The 16,564-nt window shown below is 39.7% G+C and overlaps 2 protein-coding genes and 1 non-coding gene across 3 annotated transcripts; all 3 read left to right on the top strand.

Moving 5' to 3' along the window:
- Positions 1-5,578: 5,578 nt before the first annotated feature.
- On the top strand, positions 5,579-5,686 carry LOC112781108 (small nucleolar RNA R71). The gene has a single exon (XR_003191904.1). It is a non-coding gene; the product is annotated as a small nucleolar RNA R71 (small nucleolar RNA).
- Positions 5,687-11,141: 5,455 nt separating this feature from the next.
- On the top strand, positions 11,142-12,185 carry LOC112778876 (protein FAR1-RELATED SEQUENCE 5-like). The gene is made up of 2 exons (XM_025823153.1): positions 11,142-11,351; positions 11,412-12,185. The coding sequence occupies exons 1-2, from the start codon at positions 11,142-11,144 to the stop codon at positions 12,183-12,185; spliced, it is 984 nt and encodes a 327-aa protein (XP_025678938.1).
- A 1,360-nt stretch (positions 12,186-13,545) lies between these two features.
- Positions 13,546-14,783, top strand: LOC112778875 (uncharacterized). Its single transcript, XM_025823152.1, has 2 exons — positions 13,546-13,603; positions 13,882-14,783. The coding sequence occupies exons 1-2, from the start codon at positions 13,546-13,548 to the stop codon at positions 14,781-14,783; spliced, it is 960 nt and encodes a 319-aa protein (XP_025678937.1).
- The last annotated feature ends 1,781 nt before the right edge of the window (positions 14,784-16,564 follow it).

Below are 16,564 nucleotides of genomic sequence, written 5' to 3'. Positions count from 1 at the left end.
CTGTATGTTGGTGGATCACCGTTGTCAATGGCTACCATCCGTCCTCTCAGTGAAAATGGTCCAGGTACGGTTTCTGTACGGCTAATCAACTGTCGAATCTCTCGTCTCAGATGAAAAATACCAGGCACAGCTACCTCACGGCTAATCATCTGTCGGTTCTCACTTGTGTCAGAATAGGATCTCTCTATCCTTTTGCACACTGTCACTGCACCCAACATTCGTGAGTTTGAAGCTTGTCACAGTCATCTCGTCCCAGATCCTACTCGGAATACCACAGACAAGGTTTAGACTTTCCAGATCTCAGGAATGCTGCCAATTGGTTCTAGCCTCTACCACGAAGGTTCTAATCTCACGGATTCGAATGCTCTGTTGTCAGGAGAGGCAAGTCAAATCCGTGGATCAGAGACCCAAGAGATTATACTCCGGCTGTCGTCCAATGACTACGTTGAATATCATGTAGACCGATTGTGGTTATCAGGCACACGGATCTTGGCTAAGCGAGTAACGAAGATAGTGGGTGATTGTCACCGGTCACCCCTTCATTCTGACTTAACTGAATTAAGTACGAGAGTATATCTTGGAGAAGAAGTAAGCGTGAATTGAAAGAGAAACAATAGTACTTGCATTAATTCATGAAGAACAGCAGAGCTCCGCACCTTAATCTATGAGGTGTAGAAACTCCACCGTAGTAAATACATAAGAGAAAAAGGTCTAGGCTGGCCCAAATGTAACATAAAAGTGAAAAGAGGTTCACCCCCCCCCCCTTTTACAATAGTAAAAAGTGCTATTTATACTAAACTAGTTACTAAGGATTACAGAAAATAAATAACTAAGTGCAGATAGTGCAAAAATCCACTTCCGGGGCCCACTTGGTGTGTGCTTGGGCTGAGAATTGAGCTTTACACGTGTATAGGCCTTTTCTAGAGTTAAATGCCAGCTTGGATTCCAGTTTAGGCGTTTAACTCCAGTTCTGGTGCCAGTTCCGGCATTTTACGCCAGAAAAATGGTCTCTGGCTGGCATTTAATGCCAGTTTGGGCCATCAAATCTCGGAAAAAGTATGGACTATTATACATTGCTGGAAAGCCCAAGATGTTAGATTTCCAGCCCAATTGAGAATGCGCCAATTGAACTTCTGTAGCTCCATAAAAACATGTTTGAGTGTAGGGAGGTTAGAATCCAACAGCATCTGCAGTCCTTTCTCAGCCTCTGAATCAGATTTTTGCTCAGGTCCCTCAATTTCAGCCAGAAAATACCTGAAATTACAGAAAAACACAAAAACTTATAGTAAAGTCCAGAAATGTGATTTTTGCATAAAAAATATAAAAATATACTAAAAAGTAACTAAAACATATTAAAAACTATGTAAAAACAATGCCAAAAAGCGTATAAATTATCCGCTCATCACAACACCAAACTTAAATTGTTGCTTGTCCCCAAGCAACTAAAAACAAAATAGGATAAAAAGAAGACAAAATACAATAAATTTCAAAATATCAATGAAGATTAGTTCCAATTAGATGAGCGGGACTAGTAGCTTTTTGCTTCTGAACAGTTTTGGCATCTCACTTTATCCTTTGATGTTCAGAATGATTGGCATCCATAGGAACTCAGAATTCAGATAGTGTTATTGATTCTCCTAGTTTAGTATGTTGATTCTTGAACACAGCTACTTTATGAGTCTTGGCCGTGACCCTTAGCATTTTGTTTTCCAGTATTACCACCGGATACATAAATGTCATGGATACATAACTGGGTGAACCTTTTCAGATTGTGAATCAGCTTTGCTAGAGTCCCCAGTTAGAGGTGCCCATAGTTCTTAAGCACACTCTTTTTGTTTTGGATCACGACTTTTACCACTCAGTCTCAAGCTTTTCACTTGGACCTTCATGACACAAGCACATGGTTAGGGACAGCTTGATTTAGCCGCTTAGGCCAGGATTTTATTCCTTTGGGTCCTCCTATCCATTAATGCTCAAAGCCTTGGATCCTTTTTACCCTTGCCTTTTAGTTTAAAGGGTTATTGGCTTTTTGCTCTTGCCTTTTGGTTTAAAGAGCTATTGGCTTTTTCTCCTTGCTTTTTCTTTTTCTTTCTTTTTCTTTATTTTTTGCCATTTTTTTCGCAAGCTTTGTGTTTTTCACTACTTTTTCTTGCTTCAAGAATCAATTTTATGATTTTTTAGATTATCAATAGCATTTCTCTTTTTTCATTATTCTTTCAAGAGCCAACAATTTTAACATTCATAAACTTCACTATAAAAATATTCATTGTTCAAGCATTCATTCAGAAAACAAAAAGTATTGCCACCACATCAAAATAATTAAACTATTTTCAAGATAGAATTCAAAATTCATGTACTTCTTTTTCTTTTTCAGAAAACATTTTTTATTTAAGAAAGGTGAAAGATTCAGGGAACATTCATAGCTTTAAGACATAGACACTAAACACTAATGATCATGTAATGAAGACACAAACATAGTCAAAACATAAAGCATAAAAACCAAAAATAGAAAAGAAAATAAACAAGGAGATTAAAGAATGGGTCCACCTTAGTGATTGTGGCTTCTTCTTCCTCTTGAAGAACCAATGGAGTTCTTGAGCTCCTCTATGTCTCTTCCTTGCCTTTGTTGCTCCTCTCTCATGGCCTTTTGGTCCTCTCTGATTTCATGGAGGATGATGGAGTGCTCTTGGTGCTCCACTCTTAGTTGCTCCATGTTGGAACTCAATTCTCCTAAAGAGGTGTTGAGTTGCTCCTAATAGTTGTGTGGAGGGAAATGCATCCCTTGAGGTATCTTAGGGATTTCTTGATGAGGGACTTCCTCATGCTCTTGTTGAGGTCCATGAGTGGGCTCTCTTGTTTGCTCTATCCTCTTTCTAGTGATGGGCTTTTGAGATGAATCTCTCCATCTCCCATGTCTCGGAGTTGGAAGCAACTGCCTTCCCTTTCCTCTTCCTAGAGGTTTCTTCGGCGTTAGGTGCCATTAATAGTTATGGAAAAACAAAAAGCAGAGCTTTTTCCCACACAAAACTTTAAAGGTTTGCTCGTCCTCGAGCAAAAGAAGAAAGAAAGAAGGAGAAGAAGAAGAAATAGAGGAGATAGATGGGTGTTTTGAATTCGGCCAAGGGGGTTTAAGTGTTTATGTTGTGTGAAATTGAAGATGGTAATGAGGGGGTATTTATAGGGTAAGAGAGAGAGGGAATTTGTGTAAGAAGGGGTTGGGTTTGGGAGGGAAATGTTTTGAATTTGAATGGTGAGGTAGGTGGGGTTTTATGATGGGTTTTTGGGGAATAGTGGATGGATGTGAGTGGTGAAGAGATTATGGGAAAGAGGGTAGGACTTGATAGGTGAATGATGTTTGGGGAATAGGTATTGATGTGATTGGTCAAGGGTATTTGGGGAAGAGTGTTATGGAAAGGTGTGAAGAGGAGAGTGAGTGAGTTGGGGTAGGTGGGGATCCTGTGGGGTCCACAGATCCTGAGGTGTCAAAGAATTCTGGTCCCTGCACCTTTCTGGCATTTAACCGCCCCTGGACAGCCCTTTCTGGCGTTTAACGCCAGCTCTGCTGCCTTTCCTGGCATTAAACACCAGTCTGTCTGCCAATTCTGGCATTTAACGCCAGCTAGACACCCTTTTCTGGTGTTAAACACCAGTCTATCTACCAATTCTGGCGTTTAACGCCCAGAATGCTGCCAGACTGGGCGTTAAATGCCCATTCTGCTATCCTTACTAGCGTTCAAACGCTAGTAAGCCTGTCCTCCAGGGTGTGCTGTTTTTGATGCTGTTTTTTTTATTCCGCTTTAATTCTGCAGCTGTTTTTGTGACTCCAGATGATCATCAACCTAAAGAAAATATAACATGGCAATGGAAAACAAATGTCTATAAAAAATAAATATAATTAAATAATATTGGATTGCCTCCCAATAAGCGCTTCTTTAATGTCAATAGCTTGACAGTGAGCTCTTAGAGAGCTTCACAGACACTCAGAGCGTAATGGTGGCCTCCCAACACCAAACTTAGAGTTTGAATGTGGGGGCTCTTCTTAACTCTGTATTGAGAGAAGCTTTTCATGCTTCCTCTCCATGGTTACAGAAGAAGATCCTTGAGCCTTAAACACAAGGTAGTCCTCATTCAATTGAATGACTAACTCTCCTCTGTCCACATCAATCACAGCCCTTGCTGTGGCTAGGCAGGGTCTTCCAAGGATGATGAATTCATCCTCATCCTTCCCAGTGTCTAGGATTATGAAGTCAGCAGGGATGTAAAGGCCTTCAACCTTCACTAAGACATCCTCTACAAGTCCATAAGCCTGTTTCATTGATTTGTCTGCTATCTCTAATGAGATTCTTGTAGCTTGTACCTCAAAGATCCCTAGTTTCTCCATTACAGAGAGTGACATGAGGTTTATACCTGACCCCATGTCACACAGAGCCTTCTTAAAGGTCATGGTACCTATGGTACAAGGTATAAAAAACCTTCCGGGATCCGGTTTCTTCTGAGATAATTTCTGCTGAACCAAGGCATTTAGTTCATTGATGAGCAATGGAGGTTCATCCTCCTAAGTCTCATTACCAAATAACTTGGCATTCATCTTCATGATTGCTCCTAGATACCGAGCAACTTGCTCTTCAACGATATCTTCATCCTCTTCAGAGGAAGAATACTCATCAAAGCTCATGAATGGCAACAGTAAGTTCAGTGGAATCTCTATGGTCTCTGTATGAGCCTCGGATTTCTTTGGTTCCTCATTAGGGAACTCCTTAGTGGTCAGTGGACGTCCATTGAGGTCTTCCTCACTGAAAATCACTGCCTCTTCCTCCTCTATAGGTTCGGCCACTTTGGATATATTGATGGCCTTGCACTCTCTCTTTGGATTCTCTTCTGTATTGCTTGGGAGCGTACTAGGAGGGATTTTAGTAACTTTTTTACTCAGCTGACCCACTTGTGCCTCCAAATTTTTTATGGAGGACCTTGTTTCAATCATGAAACTGAGAGTGGTCTTAGATAGATCAGAGACTATGGTTGCTAAGTCAGAGAAGCTCTGCTTAGAATTCTCTGTCTGTTGCTGAGAAGATGATGAAAAAGGCTTGCTATTGCCAAACCTATTTATCCCACCATTATTATTATTATTGAAGCCTTGTTAAGGCTTCTGTTGATCCTTCCATGAGAAATTTGGATGATTTCTCCATGAAGGATTATAGGTGTTTCCATAGGATCTCAGGATCTCAGGATCATAAGCTTCTCCTTCAGAGGAGGCTTCTTTAGTACTGCCGGATGCAACTTGCAATCCAGTCAGATTCTGAGAAATCACATTGACTTGCTGAGTCAATATTTTGTTCTGAGCCAATATGGCATTCAGAGTATCAATCTCAAGAACTCCTTTCTTCTGAGTCATCCCATTATTCATAGGATTTCTTTCAGAAGTATACATGAACTGGTTATTTGCAACCATTTCAATGAGTTCTTGGGCTTCTGCAGGTGTTTTCTTCAGATGAAGAGATCCACCAGCAGAGTGGTCCAATGACATCTTGGACAATTCAGACAGACCATCCTAGAATATACATAAGATGCTCCATTCTGAAAGCATGTCAGAAGGACACATTCTGATCAATTGCTTGTATCTTTCCCAAGCTTCATAGAGGGATTCACCTTCCTTCTGTCTGAAGGTTTGGACTTCCACTCTAAGCTTGCTCATCTTTTGAGGTGGAAAAAATTTGGCCAAGAAAGCACCAACTTTTCCCAAGAGTTCAGGCTTTCTCTAGGTTGTGAGTCCAACCATATCCTAGCTCTGTCTCTTACAGCAAAGGGGAAAAGCATAAGTTTGTAGACCTCGGGATCAACCCCATTGGTCTTAACAGTGTCACAGATTTGCAAGAATTCAGCTAAGAACTGATGAGGATATTCCAATGGAAGTCCATGAAACTTACAATTCTGCTGCATTAGAGAAACTAATTGAGGTTTAAGCTCAAAGTTGTTTGCTCCAATGGCAGGAATTGAGATGCTTCTTCCATAGAAGTTGGAAGTTGGTGTAGTAAAGTCACCAAGCACCTTCCTTGCATCTCCACCATTGTTCTCAAGTTCGGCTACCATGTCTGCTTCTTTTTCAAAATTTTCTGTAAGGTCCTCTCCGGAGTGTTGTGCTTTAGCTTCTCTTAGCTTCCTCTTCAGAGTCCTTTCAGGTTCAGGGTCAGTTTCAACAAGAATGTCCTTATCTTTGTTCCTGCTCATATGAAAAAGAAGAGAACAAAGAGAGTAGTGAAATCCTCTATGTCACAGTATAGAGATTCCTTTATGTGTCAGAGGAAAAGAAGAATAGAAGAATGAGGTAAAGAGAGAATAAGAAGAATTTGAACACAGAAAGAGGGAGAGGGTTCGAATGATTAGATGAGTAGAAGAGAAATGTTAGTAGATAAATAAAATAAATAGAAAGAGATGAGAGAGAGAGAGAGAGAGAGAGAGAGTATTCGAATTTTAAGAAGAGGGAAAAGAAAAATATTTTTATTTTTATTTAATTAATTAAGTTAGTTTCAAAAATTTGAAAAAGAAATACAATAAAATTAAAAACTAAAACAATTAGTTAATTAAAAACATTTTTGAAAAAGTCGTTAGTGATTTTCGAAAATTAGAAGTGAAAAAGTAGTTAGGTGGTTTTGAAAAAGATAAGAAATAGTAAACTTTTTAAAATTAAAACAAACAAGTCAAGTAGTTAGTTGAAAAAGATTTGAAAATAAATTTTGAAAAGATAAGAAGTTAGAAAAAGATTTTGAAATTAAAATTTTAAAAATATATGATTGAAATTTATTTTGAAAAAGAATTAAAAAAGAAATTAAAAAGATTTGATTTTTAAAATTAAAGTTGATGACTTGACTAACAAGAAACTAAAAGATATGTATCTAGATTTAAAGATTGAACCTTTCTTAACAAGAAAGTAACAAACTTGAAAGATAAATAAAACGTAAATTAAAATAAAGATACTTATGTAATTCATTGGTGGAAATTTCAGATAAGCGTTTAGAGATGCTTTGATGCTTTGTTGCTTCTGAACCTCTACTTTCCTATTGTCTTCATCCAATCATGCATGCTCTCTTCCATGGCAAGCTGTATGTTGGTGGATCACCGTTGTCAATGGCTACCATCTGTCCTCTCAGTGAAAATGGTCCAGGTATGGTTTTTGTACGGCTAATCAACTGTCGAATCTCTCGTCTCGGATGAAAAATACCAGGCACAGCTACCGCACGGCTAATCATCTGTCGGTTCTCACTTGTGTCGGAATAGGATCTCTCTATCCTTTTGCACACTGTCACTGCGCCCAACATTCGTGAGTTTGAAGCTTGTCACAGTCATCCCGTCCCAGATCCTACTCGGAATACCACAGACAAGGTTTAGACTTTCCGGATCTCAAGAATGCTGCCAATTGGTTCTAGCCTCTGCCACGAAGGTTCTAATCTCACGGATTCGAATGCTCTGTTGTCAGGAGAGGCAAGTCAAATCCTTGGATCAGAGACCCAAGAGATTATACTCCGGCTGTCGTCCAATGAATACGTTGAACATCATGTAGACCGCTTATGGTTGTCAGGCACGCGGATCTTGGCTAAGCGAGTAACGAAGATAGTGGGTGATTGTCACGGGTCACCCCTTCATTCTGACTTAAATGAATTAAGTACGAGATTATATCTTGGAGAAGAAGTAAGCATGAATTGAAAGAGAAACAATAGTACTTGCATTAATTCATGAAGAACAGCAGAGCTCCGCACCTTAATCTATGAGGTGTAGAAACTCCACCGTAGTAAATACATAAGAGAAAAAGGTCTAGGCATGGCCGAATGGCCAGCCTCCCAAATGTAACATAAAAGTGAAAAGAGGTTCACCCCCCCTTTTACAATAGTAAAAAGTACTATTTATACTAAACTAGTTACTAAGGATTACAGAAAATAAGTAACTAAGTGCAGATAGTGCAAAAATCCACTTCCGGGGCCCACTTGGCGTGTGCTTGGGCTGAGCATTAAGCTTTACACGTGCATAGGCCTTTTCTAGAGTTAAATGCCAGCTTGGATGCCAGTTTGGGCATTTAACTCCAGTTCTGAGGCCAGTTCCAGCGTTTTACGCCAGAAAAGGGTCTCTAGCTGGCGTTTAACGCCAGTTTGGGCCATCAAATCTCGGACAAAGTATGGACTATTATACATTGCTGGAAAGCCCAAGATGTTAGCTTTCCAGCCCAATTGAGAACGCACCGATTGGACTTCTATAGCTCCAGAAAAATGCGTTTGAGTGCCGGGAGGTCAGAATCCAATAGCATCTGCAGTCCTTTCTTAGCCTCTGAATCAGATTTTTGCTTAGGTCCCTCAATTTCAGCCAGAAAATATCTGAAATTATAGAAAAATACACAAACTCATAGTAAAGCCCAGAAATGTTATTTTTGCATAAAAACTATAAAAATATACTAAAAAGTAACTAAAACATTTTAAAAACTATGTACAAACAATGTCAAAAAGCGTATAAATTATCCGCTCATCAGTCGCTTTATTATATTCCCTAGAAACAATACAACTATACAACTACTAAACCTATAAACCAGCCAACATATTTAAGGATATCCTGCAGTGGTGCCATTATGAGAATGGTTGAATTCTTGTCTTCTCTCTCTCGATAACTCTGCATCACCCTCCAAAATGATACTTCTACACCCCACATTCCAAGCAAATAATAAACCCTCCTGTTCATGGTTCTTCATTTTATATGTAGGTTTGATTTGTTCTTGTACATAATAAACACAAGAAATAACCGGTACCAAACCTGCTTTGAATTTTAATATCTGATTTTAACACGTTTTGTTTATCTAAGTTAAAAAATGTATTAAGGAAATAGGATAAAAAATAAATTAATTAAAAAAGAAAAAGGAAAGAGAGACAATTAGTTTAAATTTCTGTAACAGAAATGGGCCAAATAGCCATGAGTAGCTCAATTAGAAGTATTACTATAGTAGACCAATTAGTTGTAGCATGCTTTGAAAGTCTACAAAACTATTTTTCTTAAAGAAAAAATGAAAAAGAAAGAAGAAAGAAGCTGCTTTGAGAGGGACAAATGTGTTTGAACAAATTTTCATGATAGGGTTAGAATACAGATACTATAATTTAATCAGTTTTTACAACACCAACATAATGTTATCTTTTTATTAAAGTTACTCCAAATAATACATATTTACAATATTTACTTGCTAGGCATTGAAAACTTGGTAAAAATTATTTGGGTATAAGAACCTCTATCTATAATACAAAGGCATTTTGTATGATAACTAGGAATAAGTGGTTTATACTTTATACCAAGAATAAGCTATTCAAGATGACCATAGAATAAAAAATAATTTTTTCTTTTTTTTTAATTTATTTATAGGAACTAACAAGTAACAATTACTTCTTGCACATGACATAAATTGGGGGGATTGGGAATATGATATTAGTAAAGAAAATCAATGAGTAAGGTACACGTTTCATTAGGGAATTGAAATCTTCTATCCCATTTTCCTATCTCCTTAGTTCCTTCAATAAAAATCTAACACCTGTAAAATCATGAGACCTCCCTTTTTCTTCTATTTTAAGATTCTCAAACTTAACATCTTCAAAATCATTCACACAGAAAAATGGGATAGAAGATTTGAGTTCCCAACTACAAGCACCTTGTTCATCAAAATTGCACTATACAAGTTCCACTTTTTTCAATATATAGATTTGTTCACCACCAGAACCTAGTACTTACAAGGCTATACTAAAAAGATAACTACCACCCTAAACTCAAAAACTGGAGGAAAAAACAGAATGTGTAACCACCTAATCACAATCTCTTAAAAGCATTCTATCAACCCCTCATACTAAACACAACTATGGCAAATCAATTTAATGACTTTATTTCATCCTTTCATGAATAAATGAAATGCCTCACACAAAACTATGGCAAATCATTCATGTGCTCATATTTATTTGAATCTGTTGTATTCTTGTTTTCAAAAGAAAGACCATAGGAAGTTAATAAGTTAGAGAATTTTTTTCTGTAACTCTTGGTTGTCATATAAATAACATTCTTATGCACTAATAGCTCTTAGGTTTCATAGAATTTGATTGACCGATAATTTTAATCATAAAAAATTGAGTTCATTTTGTCTATTCCATTCTCCTATCATTTATTTAGTACCTAACATGTTAAAATTTTAAGTTCAGTCATGGAGAATGATGGCAAAGAGTCGTATAAGGATGGTGATCAATCTGAGGATTTAAGTGTTGAGTATGAGTGCAGTTCCGATGAAAGTAATGATACGGTGGATGTAACTGTAGATGAAGCAGAGGCATATATAATTAATGCTGATGGTTTTGAAAAGTTGATAACTGATTTGACCATCGAAGACATATGGGGACTAGTATTTGATACAGAATCTCAAGTTTGTGAATTTTACGCCAAATATGCCAAGTGCTATGGATTTGTGTCCCGAAAAGACTTGAAGACGGTGGATGCTAATGGCAACATTAATACAAGACAGTTGGTTTGCAATAAAGCAGGAGAAAGATATTGGAAGCACCTTAAAAGGGACAATTGGCAAAGGGAGCATAGGGCAATTACTCGTGTCAACTGCAGGGCGAGGATTCGGTTTATTCGTCACTATAGAACGGGTAAGTGGAAAGTCAGTATCTTTGAGAGTGAACACAATCATCCACTGTGTTTACCTAAGTACAAACATCTTATTGTTGCGAATCGTGGGCTTGATGAGGCCGATAAAACACAAGCAGACAGCTTGCGAGCATGTGGTGTTAAAATTTGCCACATAATGGGTTACATGGTTTCCCAAAAAGGTTGATACGATAAAGTGGGTTTTACCAGCAAAGACTTACATAACCACATTAGTAAGACTAGGCGTGGCAAAATGAAAGACGGTGATGCATTTGCTGCGTTGGCCTATCTGTTGTCCAAGGCAGACAGTGACCCGTTATTTCTATGAAAGTTCACCTTAAAGGATGGTAGGTTGGATAATTTGGTGTGGGCTGATGGAGAAAGCGTTGTTGATTACGAATGTTTTGGCGATGTACTCACTTTTGACACCACTTACAAGAAAAATGTCTACAACAATCCCTTAGTCATATTTTCAGGGACCAACCACCATGGCCAAACAACTATCTTTGGATGCCCTGCTCTCAGATGAAAGATCCGAAACTTTCAAGTGGGCACTGAAGGTATTTTTGGAAATCATGTCAGGAAAACTACCCGGAGGCATTGTGATAGACGGAGACCATGCTATGAGAGAGGCTATCTTAGAAGTATTTCCTTGTATACCACACCGCCTTTGTGCATGGAATCTCCATCGTAATGCGGTATAGAATATAAAAAACAAGCATTTTTGGGACGATTTTAATGTATTATTGTATGGACAGTTTACCGTACAAATATTTGAAGAGAGATGGAGCGAGATCATATCCAAATACGGACTTGCCGAGAATGAATGGGTCCAGGGCATTTATAATGACAAAATGAAGTGGGCTACCGTATATTTGAGGGAGCACTTCTTTGGCCACATAAGAACTACATCACAGTGTGAGGGAATTCATTCATTATTGAAGAACTATGTTGACAGCAAAACCAGTCTCCTTGAATTCATTCATAAATTTAGTGAAGTACTAAGGCATTACCGAAACAACCATCTTACTGCTGACTTTGAAACCTTTTATAAGTTTTCTGTTTTGACTACGTGCTTGGAAAGTTTTGAGAAACAAGCTGCTGAACTTTATACTAGAAATATTTTCAAACTTGTGAAAGATGAGATAGAAGCAGCACGTGCCTTAAATGTGAATGAATGCCCAAATAGTGGAGACATTGTTGAGTACAACACGAGCGAGTATTTTAATCAGCAATGGAAATTTAAAGTATCTTACAATAAAGACAAGGACCTGTTTGCGTGTGAGTGCAGGCTATTTGAGACTCGTGGATTACCGTGCTCCCACATCTTTCGGGTCTTGAAGCATCGCAATGCAAAATGCATCCCTACATCTCTTATCCTGAAAAGATGGACAAGAGATGCAAAGAGTGATTTTATATGCTCAATTGGCGAGCAAGACCCCGCTGATGATATAGTGCCCACACTTAGATGCAGTGCAATGGCATCAATAAAAGTGATGCACAAGCGAGGGTTTCCCCCACGTCAGCGCTAATAAGTGATCCAGCTGTTGTGAAGTCAAAAGGTGCTCTGTTCATACCCTGGGTCAAGCTATCCAACCCGCCCACCAACACAATTCATCAATATTCATCATCTATCAATACCAAGCATCACTCTCAATCTCATTTTACCTCAATCTACATATTTCACACCATATTATCATTACAACATCATAATTCACCAATATACTCAAAAATCATCAACCCATCATAATTCATCATAAATCATCATTCAACAACTCAAATCCTCAAATCATTATACATCATCATCATACAACAATCCCAACAACCAATTTAATTCAATCCTATCCTATGGGTCACTAGCCTAAGTGTTCAGAAACATTACATATTACATAAAGAAAACTGAAACCATACTTTGACCAATTCCCAAATGCACCAAACACCAAAACAAAACCACCAAACTTTATCCAAAGCCTCAACTAACACCAACAAATACCAAGGCTCACACTAACAACACATATATCATCAAAATCAAAATCTAAGATACACAAAACAATTAAACACAAGAATTTAGTGGAACCTTACCTTATCCAACGAGATTAGGGGTAAAATCCAACAATTACCCGCTACTAGAGATCACCTAAACAAGCAAAACCACAAAACTTGCTCAAAACCCCAACAAAAAACGTGCAGAAACTTAGGGCACGAAAATGGAGAGTGAGATGCGAGCCCTTACCAGATTCCTTTAGATAGAAAGGAAGAGCTCATTGAGAGCTTCACGTGGCCGCAAACAGCTTGTCAATCGGAGGTCCGTAGCTCAAGTTACAAGCAAAAGAAGGTGAGGGTGAATAGTATTTTCTCTTCTCCCTCTCCTCTCATGGCAGCTGCGCCCCCTCTCTCCCTTAGGGATGGAAAAATGAGTTCAAAGCTCATTAAATGAGCTTATATATGTTGGATTTTGGGCCAGGTTTGGACCCGGTTCAATCCGTTAGCGTTTTTTGTCCGTTTGGCCCACTTTGGGCCAAAACCTTTAAGATTAGTGCCCGATTTTCGATTCTAAATTATTTTTCTCCTTTCAAAATAATAAATCAATCTTCAAAATATTATTTTTCAAAATACACGATACTGGACAGTCCAGAGCCGGTACTGCCAGCTTAAGTGTCAGTACGCATTTTTACAAAAACTTTTCGAAAGAAATACATTTTCCAGCTCAGAAAAATTCACTGAAATCAAATTTTACATTTTTATTTTCAAATTAAAACTTCTAAATTTTGAATCTATTTCTGGCACTAAAATTATTTTATTAAAATGGTTTTACGTGAAAACGCGGGTTCTTACACAAGGCGTCCTACAGAAAGGCTTGGCCTGCAAAATAGAGAGTGATTGCCAGAATATATGGCGATTGGGAGGAATCGTACAACAAGCTTCCTTGTTGGTTATTCGCAATGGAGATGTACTTGCCGGGTAATACTTATTTCAATATTGGTTATTTTCAATTAAAAATATCAGATGTGTACAAGTAGGCAACTAAGTTTGGCTCTTTAGGTACTTGGGTGCAACTGGTGACTCAGCCTTGGCCTGGTTCCACACATACTGTCATATTTCATCGGGTCTTTTGGACATTTCCATCATGTGTTGAGGCTTTCAAGCCTTGCAAGCCACTTATTTCTATTGATGGCACTGACCTATATGGTAAATACGGTAGGACCTTACTGATGGCGATAGCGTAAGACGGGAACGCAAATATTCTGCCTATTGCATTTGCCGTCGTCGAGGGTGAGACAAAGGAGGAGTGGTCGTTCTTTCTGTCGTATTTGCGGGAGCATGTCACACCACAACACGGGCTCTTAGTGATTTCAGACAGACACAAATCCATTGATAGTGCATTGAATGCCGAGGGGAGTTTATGGAAGCCACCTCATACCTTCCAAGTCTTTTGTACAAGACACATTGCAGCCAACTTCATGACATACTTTAAGAACATAGACTTGAAGAAGGTTCTAATTAACGCAGCGTATTCAAAGTCACAGCGTGAGTTTGCGCATTATTTTGGCTGGCTGCGGGGCGAAAACATGGCAATCACTAACTGGCTTGAGAAAATGCAACGGTCACAGTGGGCACAGTATGTTGATGAGGGTCGTCGATTTGGTCACATGACGACGAATATATCCGAGTGCATTAATGCTGTGATGAAGGGGTCTCGCAATTCGCCAATCACAACTCTCGTCAAGTCAAGTTATTTTCGATTGGGTGAACTTTTTGCAAGGAAGGGTTCCGAGGCACTGACCCAACTTCAAATCGGTGCTGAGTTCTCTCAGACGTTGGTGAAAACCATAGAATTCAACTCCAAGCACGTGAATACCATGAATGTTTACCAGTTTGATCGATTGAGAACAAACTTTACGGTTGAAGAGCTAGCGGCAGTTCCTGGGTCCAGGCAACAGAATTATCAGGTGCTGCTTAATGAGGGAACGTGTGACTGTGGGTATTTCCAAGCTCTTCATCTTCCTTGTCGTCATGTCCTTGCAGCTTGCTCTCATGCAAGACTTGATTGGAAGAGTTTTATTCATCCTGTGTACCGCATAGAGTCGGTCTTCAATGTTTATAGATCAGAGTTTCGACCGAGGGCATGAGGATGACTGGCCATCTTATGAAGGATCCCGTATTCAGCCCAACCCGAGAATGATGAGAGTGAAGAGAGGTCGACCTGTCAGCTCTAGAATTCGCAACAACATGGATGACGTTGAGCATAACGGCGAAAAGCAGTGCAGATTATGTTTCCAGAACGGACACACACGGAGGACTTGTACTGCTCTTGATGGTGGAGGGGCGTCTTCTAGTCGACGTTAGTTATAGGTGTCATTTATGTCTATTTACTATTATCATTTCTATGGAAATGTTGTGTACAACAGACTTGTTTTTGTTTATATCATTGAAAACTTTATGTTTATGTCATTCAAAACTTTATGTTTATGTCATTCAAAACAAGATATACATAAATTTTTCACAGAAAAAATCCACCAGTTTCAGTGACGAAACAGTATGACAAACATAGCTAAATTAGAATCAACTACCTACGCCCTCGCCCACCACCACGTGGATCAACATGTTGTCCATGAGGCCACGGGTCGAGACAGCCATCTGTGCCACACGAAGGTGGTCTGACGTCGTGCTGCCCGCGACCAACTGGAGGAACCGGAGGTGGTGTAGGAGTGCTCATCTGCTCCCTCAGCGTCGCATAATCTGTAGTAGACGATGATCCACTGGACTGATCATCCGGGATGCGTGCCAAGTATGCAGACTGAGGTGGCATAGCATGCATCTGCAAGAATGGCTAGGTCTGATGGGGCATCGTCGACACATCTCCCAACCCGATATCACCCCCTGCATCAAAGGAGCCATCCAGTCTGGCACCATCATGCTAACATCGATCATGTCCTGGGTGTCCAACAAGGGCTGGTAGTCGGGCTAGGGGTCGAGCTCCGACGGGCTGAACGACAACTGAAACTGGGTCCCGATATCGAAATGTACACTGACCTCAGGTATCTCTCCCTGCTGATTGGTCCCTGCCTCTGAGTGGTGTGAGCCAGGTGGTCTCAGTGACAAGTAGTCTTCAAGTACTAGTCCTGAAACAGTCCCAACCGTCTGCCTTGTATCAGCGGCCCAGTGCACTGGCGGGCTGACTGGGTCTCTGTCCCGGGGAGCCTCCTCACCACCCTACCTCCCGCGCACTTTACTAATTTAATTTTCAGATAAATGGCGGTGAGAGTCTGAGAGAGAGTTGCTCACTTGCTCCAAAAAACACTGAAGACTATAAGAGAGTGTGCGCACCCTTTTTTATAATGGATTCCTCTTTGTCGTTGCAGTGTCCCGGTCGTAGTAGAGTCATGAGTTATGACCTCTAACATTCATCTGTACCATTCAGAAAAAAAAAGTTTGTCATATTTGATAAGTAAGGTACAGAGTGAAATGAGAATCGAGTGAAAAAGCAAAGCAGTGTAAAGTGTAAACCAAAGTAAAGACTAAAGAGGCTCACATTCACTTGACTGTCAATATTTCTTTTCAGGAAGAGGAAGACGAAGAGGAAGCGGTTTCATTAGCATTTAGCATTAAGCATTTCTGATGGTGATGGAGCGTAAAGGAAGTGAGAGCCCGGTTTCTATCAGGCAGTGGAGCAGAGTGAATCTAGCTCTCTTTCTTCACCTAATGGTGCTTCTGGCCATGCTCGCTCCTCCTCCCTAACTCTCACCGGAAACAATGAAATCTCAACCGTCGAGAGGAATCAGAATGTTGCCGCCAAAACCGCTGCTCAGCGCCTCGCACAGGTCATGGCTTCCCAGACCGCCGACGACGACGACGATCTCGGATTTCGCTACGCTGCTCCTCCACCTCTCTCTCTATCCAGAAATGCCAT

This window comes from Arachis hypogaea, chromosome 19 (genome assembly GCF_003086295.3).
Source record: "Arachis hypogaea cultivar Tifrunner chromosome 19, arahy.Tifrunner.gnm2.J5K5, whole genome shotgun sequence".
NCBI lineage: Eukaryota > Viridiplantae > Streptophyta > Magnoliopsida > Fabales > Fabaceae > Arachis > Arachis hypogaea.
This window is presented reverse-complemented; position numbering and strand designations above follow the sequence as displayed.

What these genes read in the sequence shown, in the direction of transcription:
- LOC112778876 (XM_025823153.1), top strand. Translation starts at nt 11,142, where the DNA reads ATGGCCAAACAACTATCTTTGGATGCCCTGCTCTCAGATGAAAGATCC. An exon ending in GGAATCTCCATCGTAATGCG is followed by an intron (nt 11,352 to 11,411) that starts GTATAGAATATA and finishes TTGTATGGACAG; the next exon opens with TTTACCGTACAAATATTTGA.
- LOC112778875 (XM_025823152.1), top strand. Translation starts at nt 13,546, where the DNA reads ATGGCGATTGGGAGGAATCGTACAACAAGCTTCCTTGTTGGTTATTCG. An exon ending in TGGTTATTCGCAATGGAGAT is followed by an intron (nt 13,604 to 13,881) that starts GTACTTGCCGGG and finishes CGATAGCGTAAG; the next exon opens with ACGGGAACGCAAATATTCTG.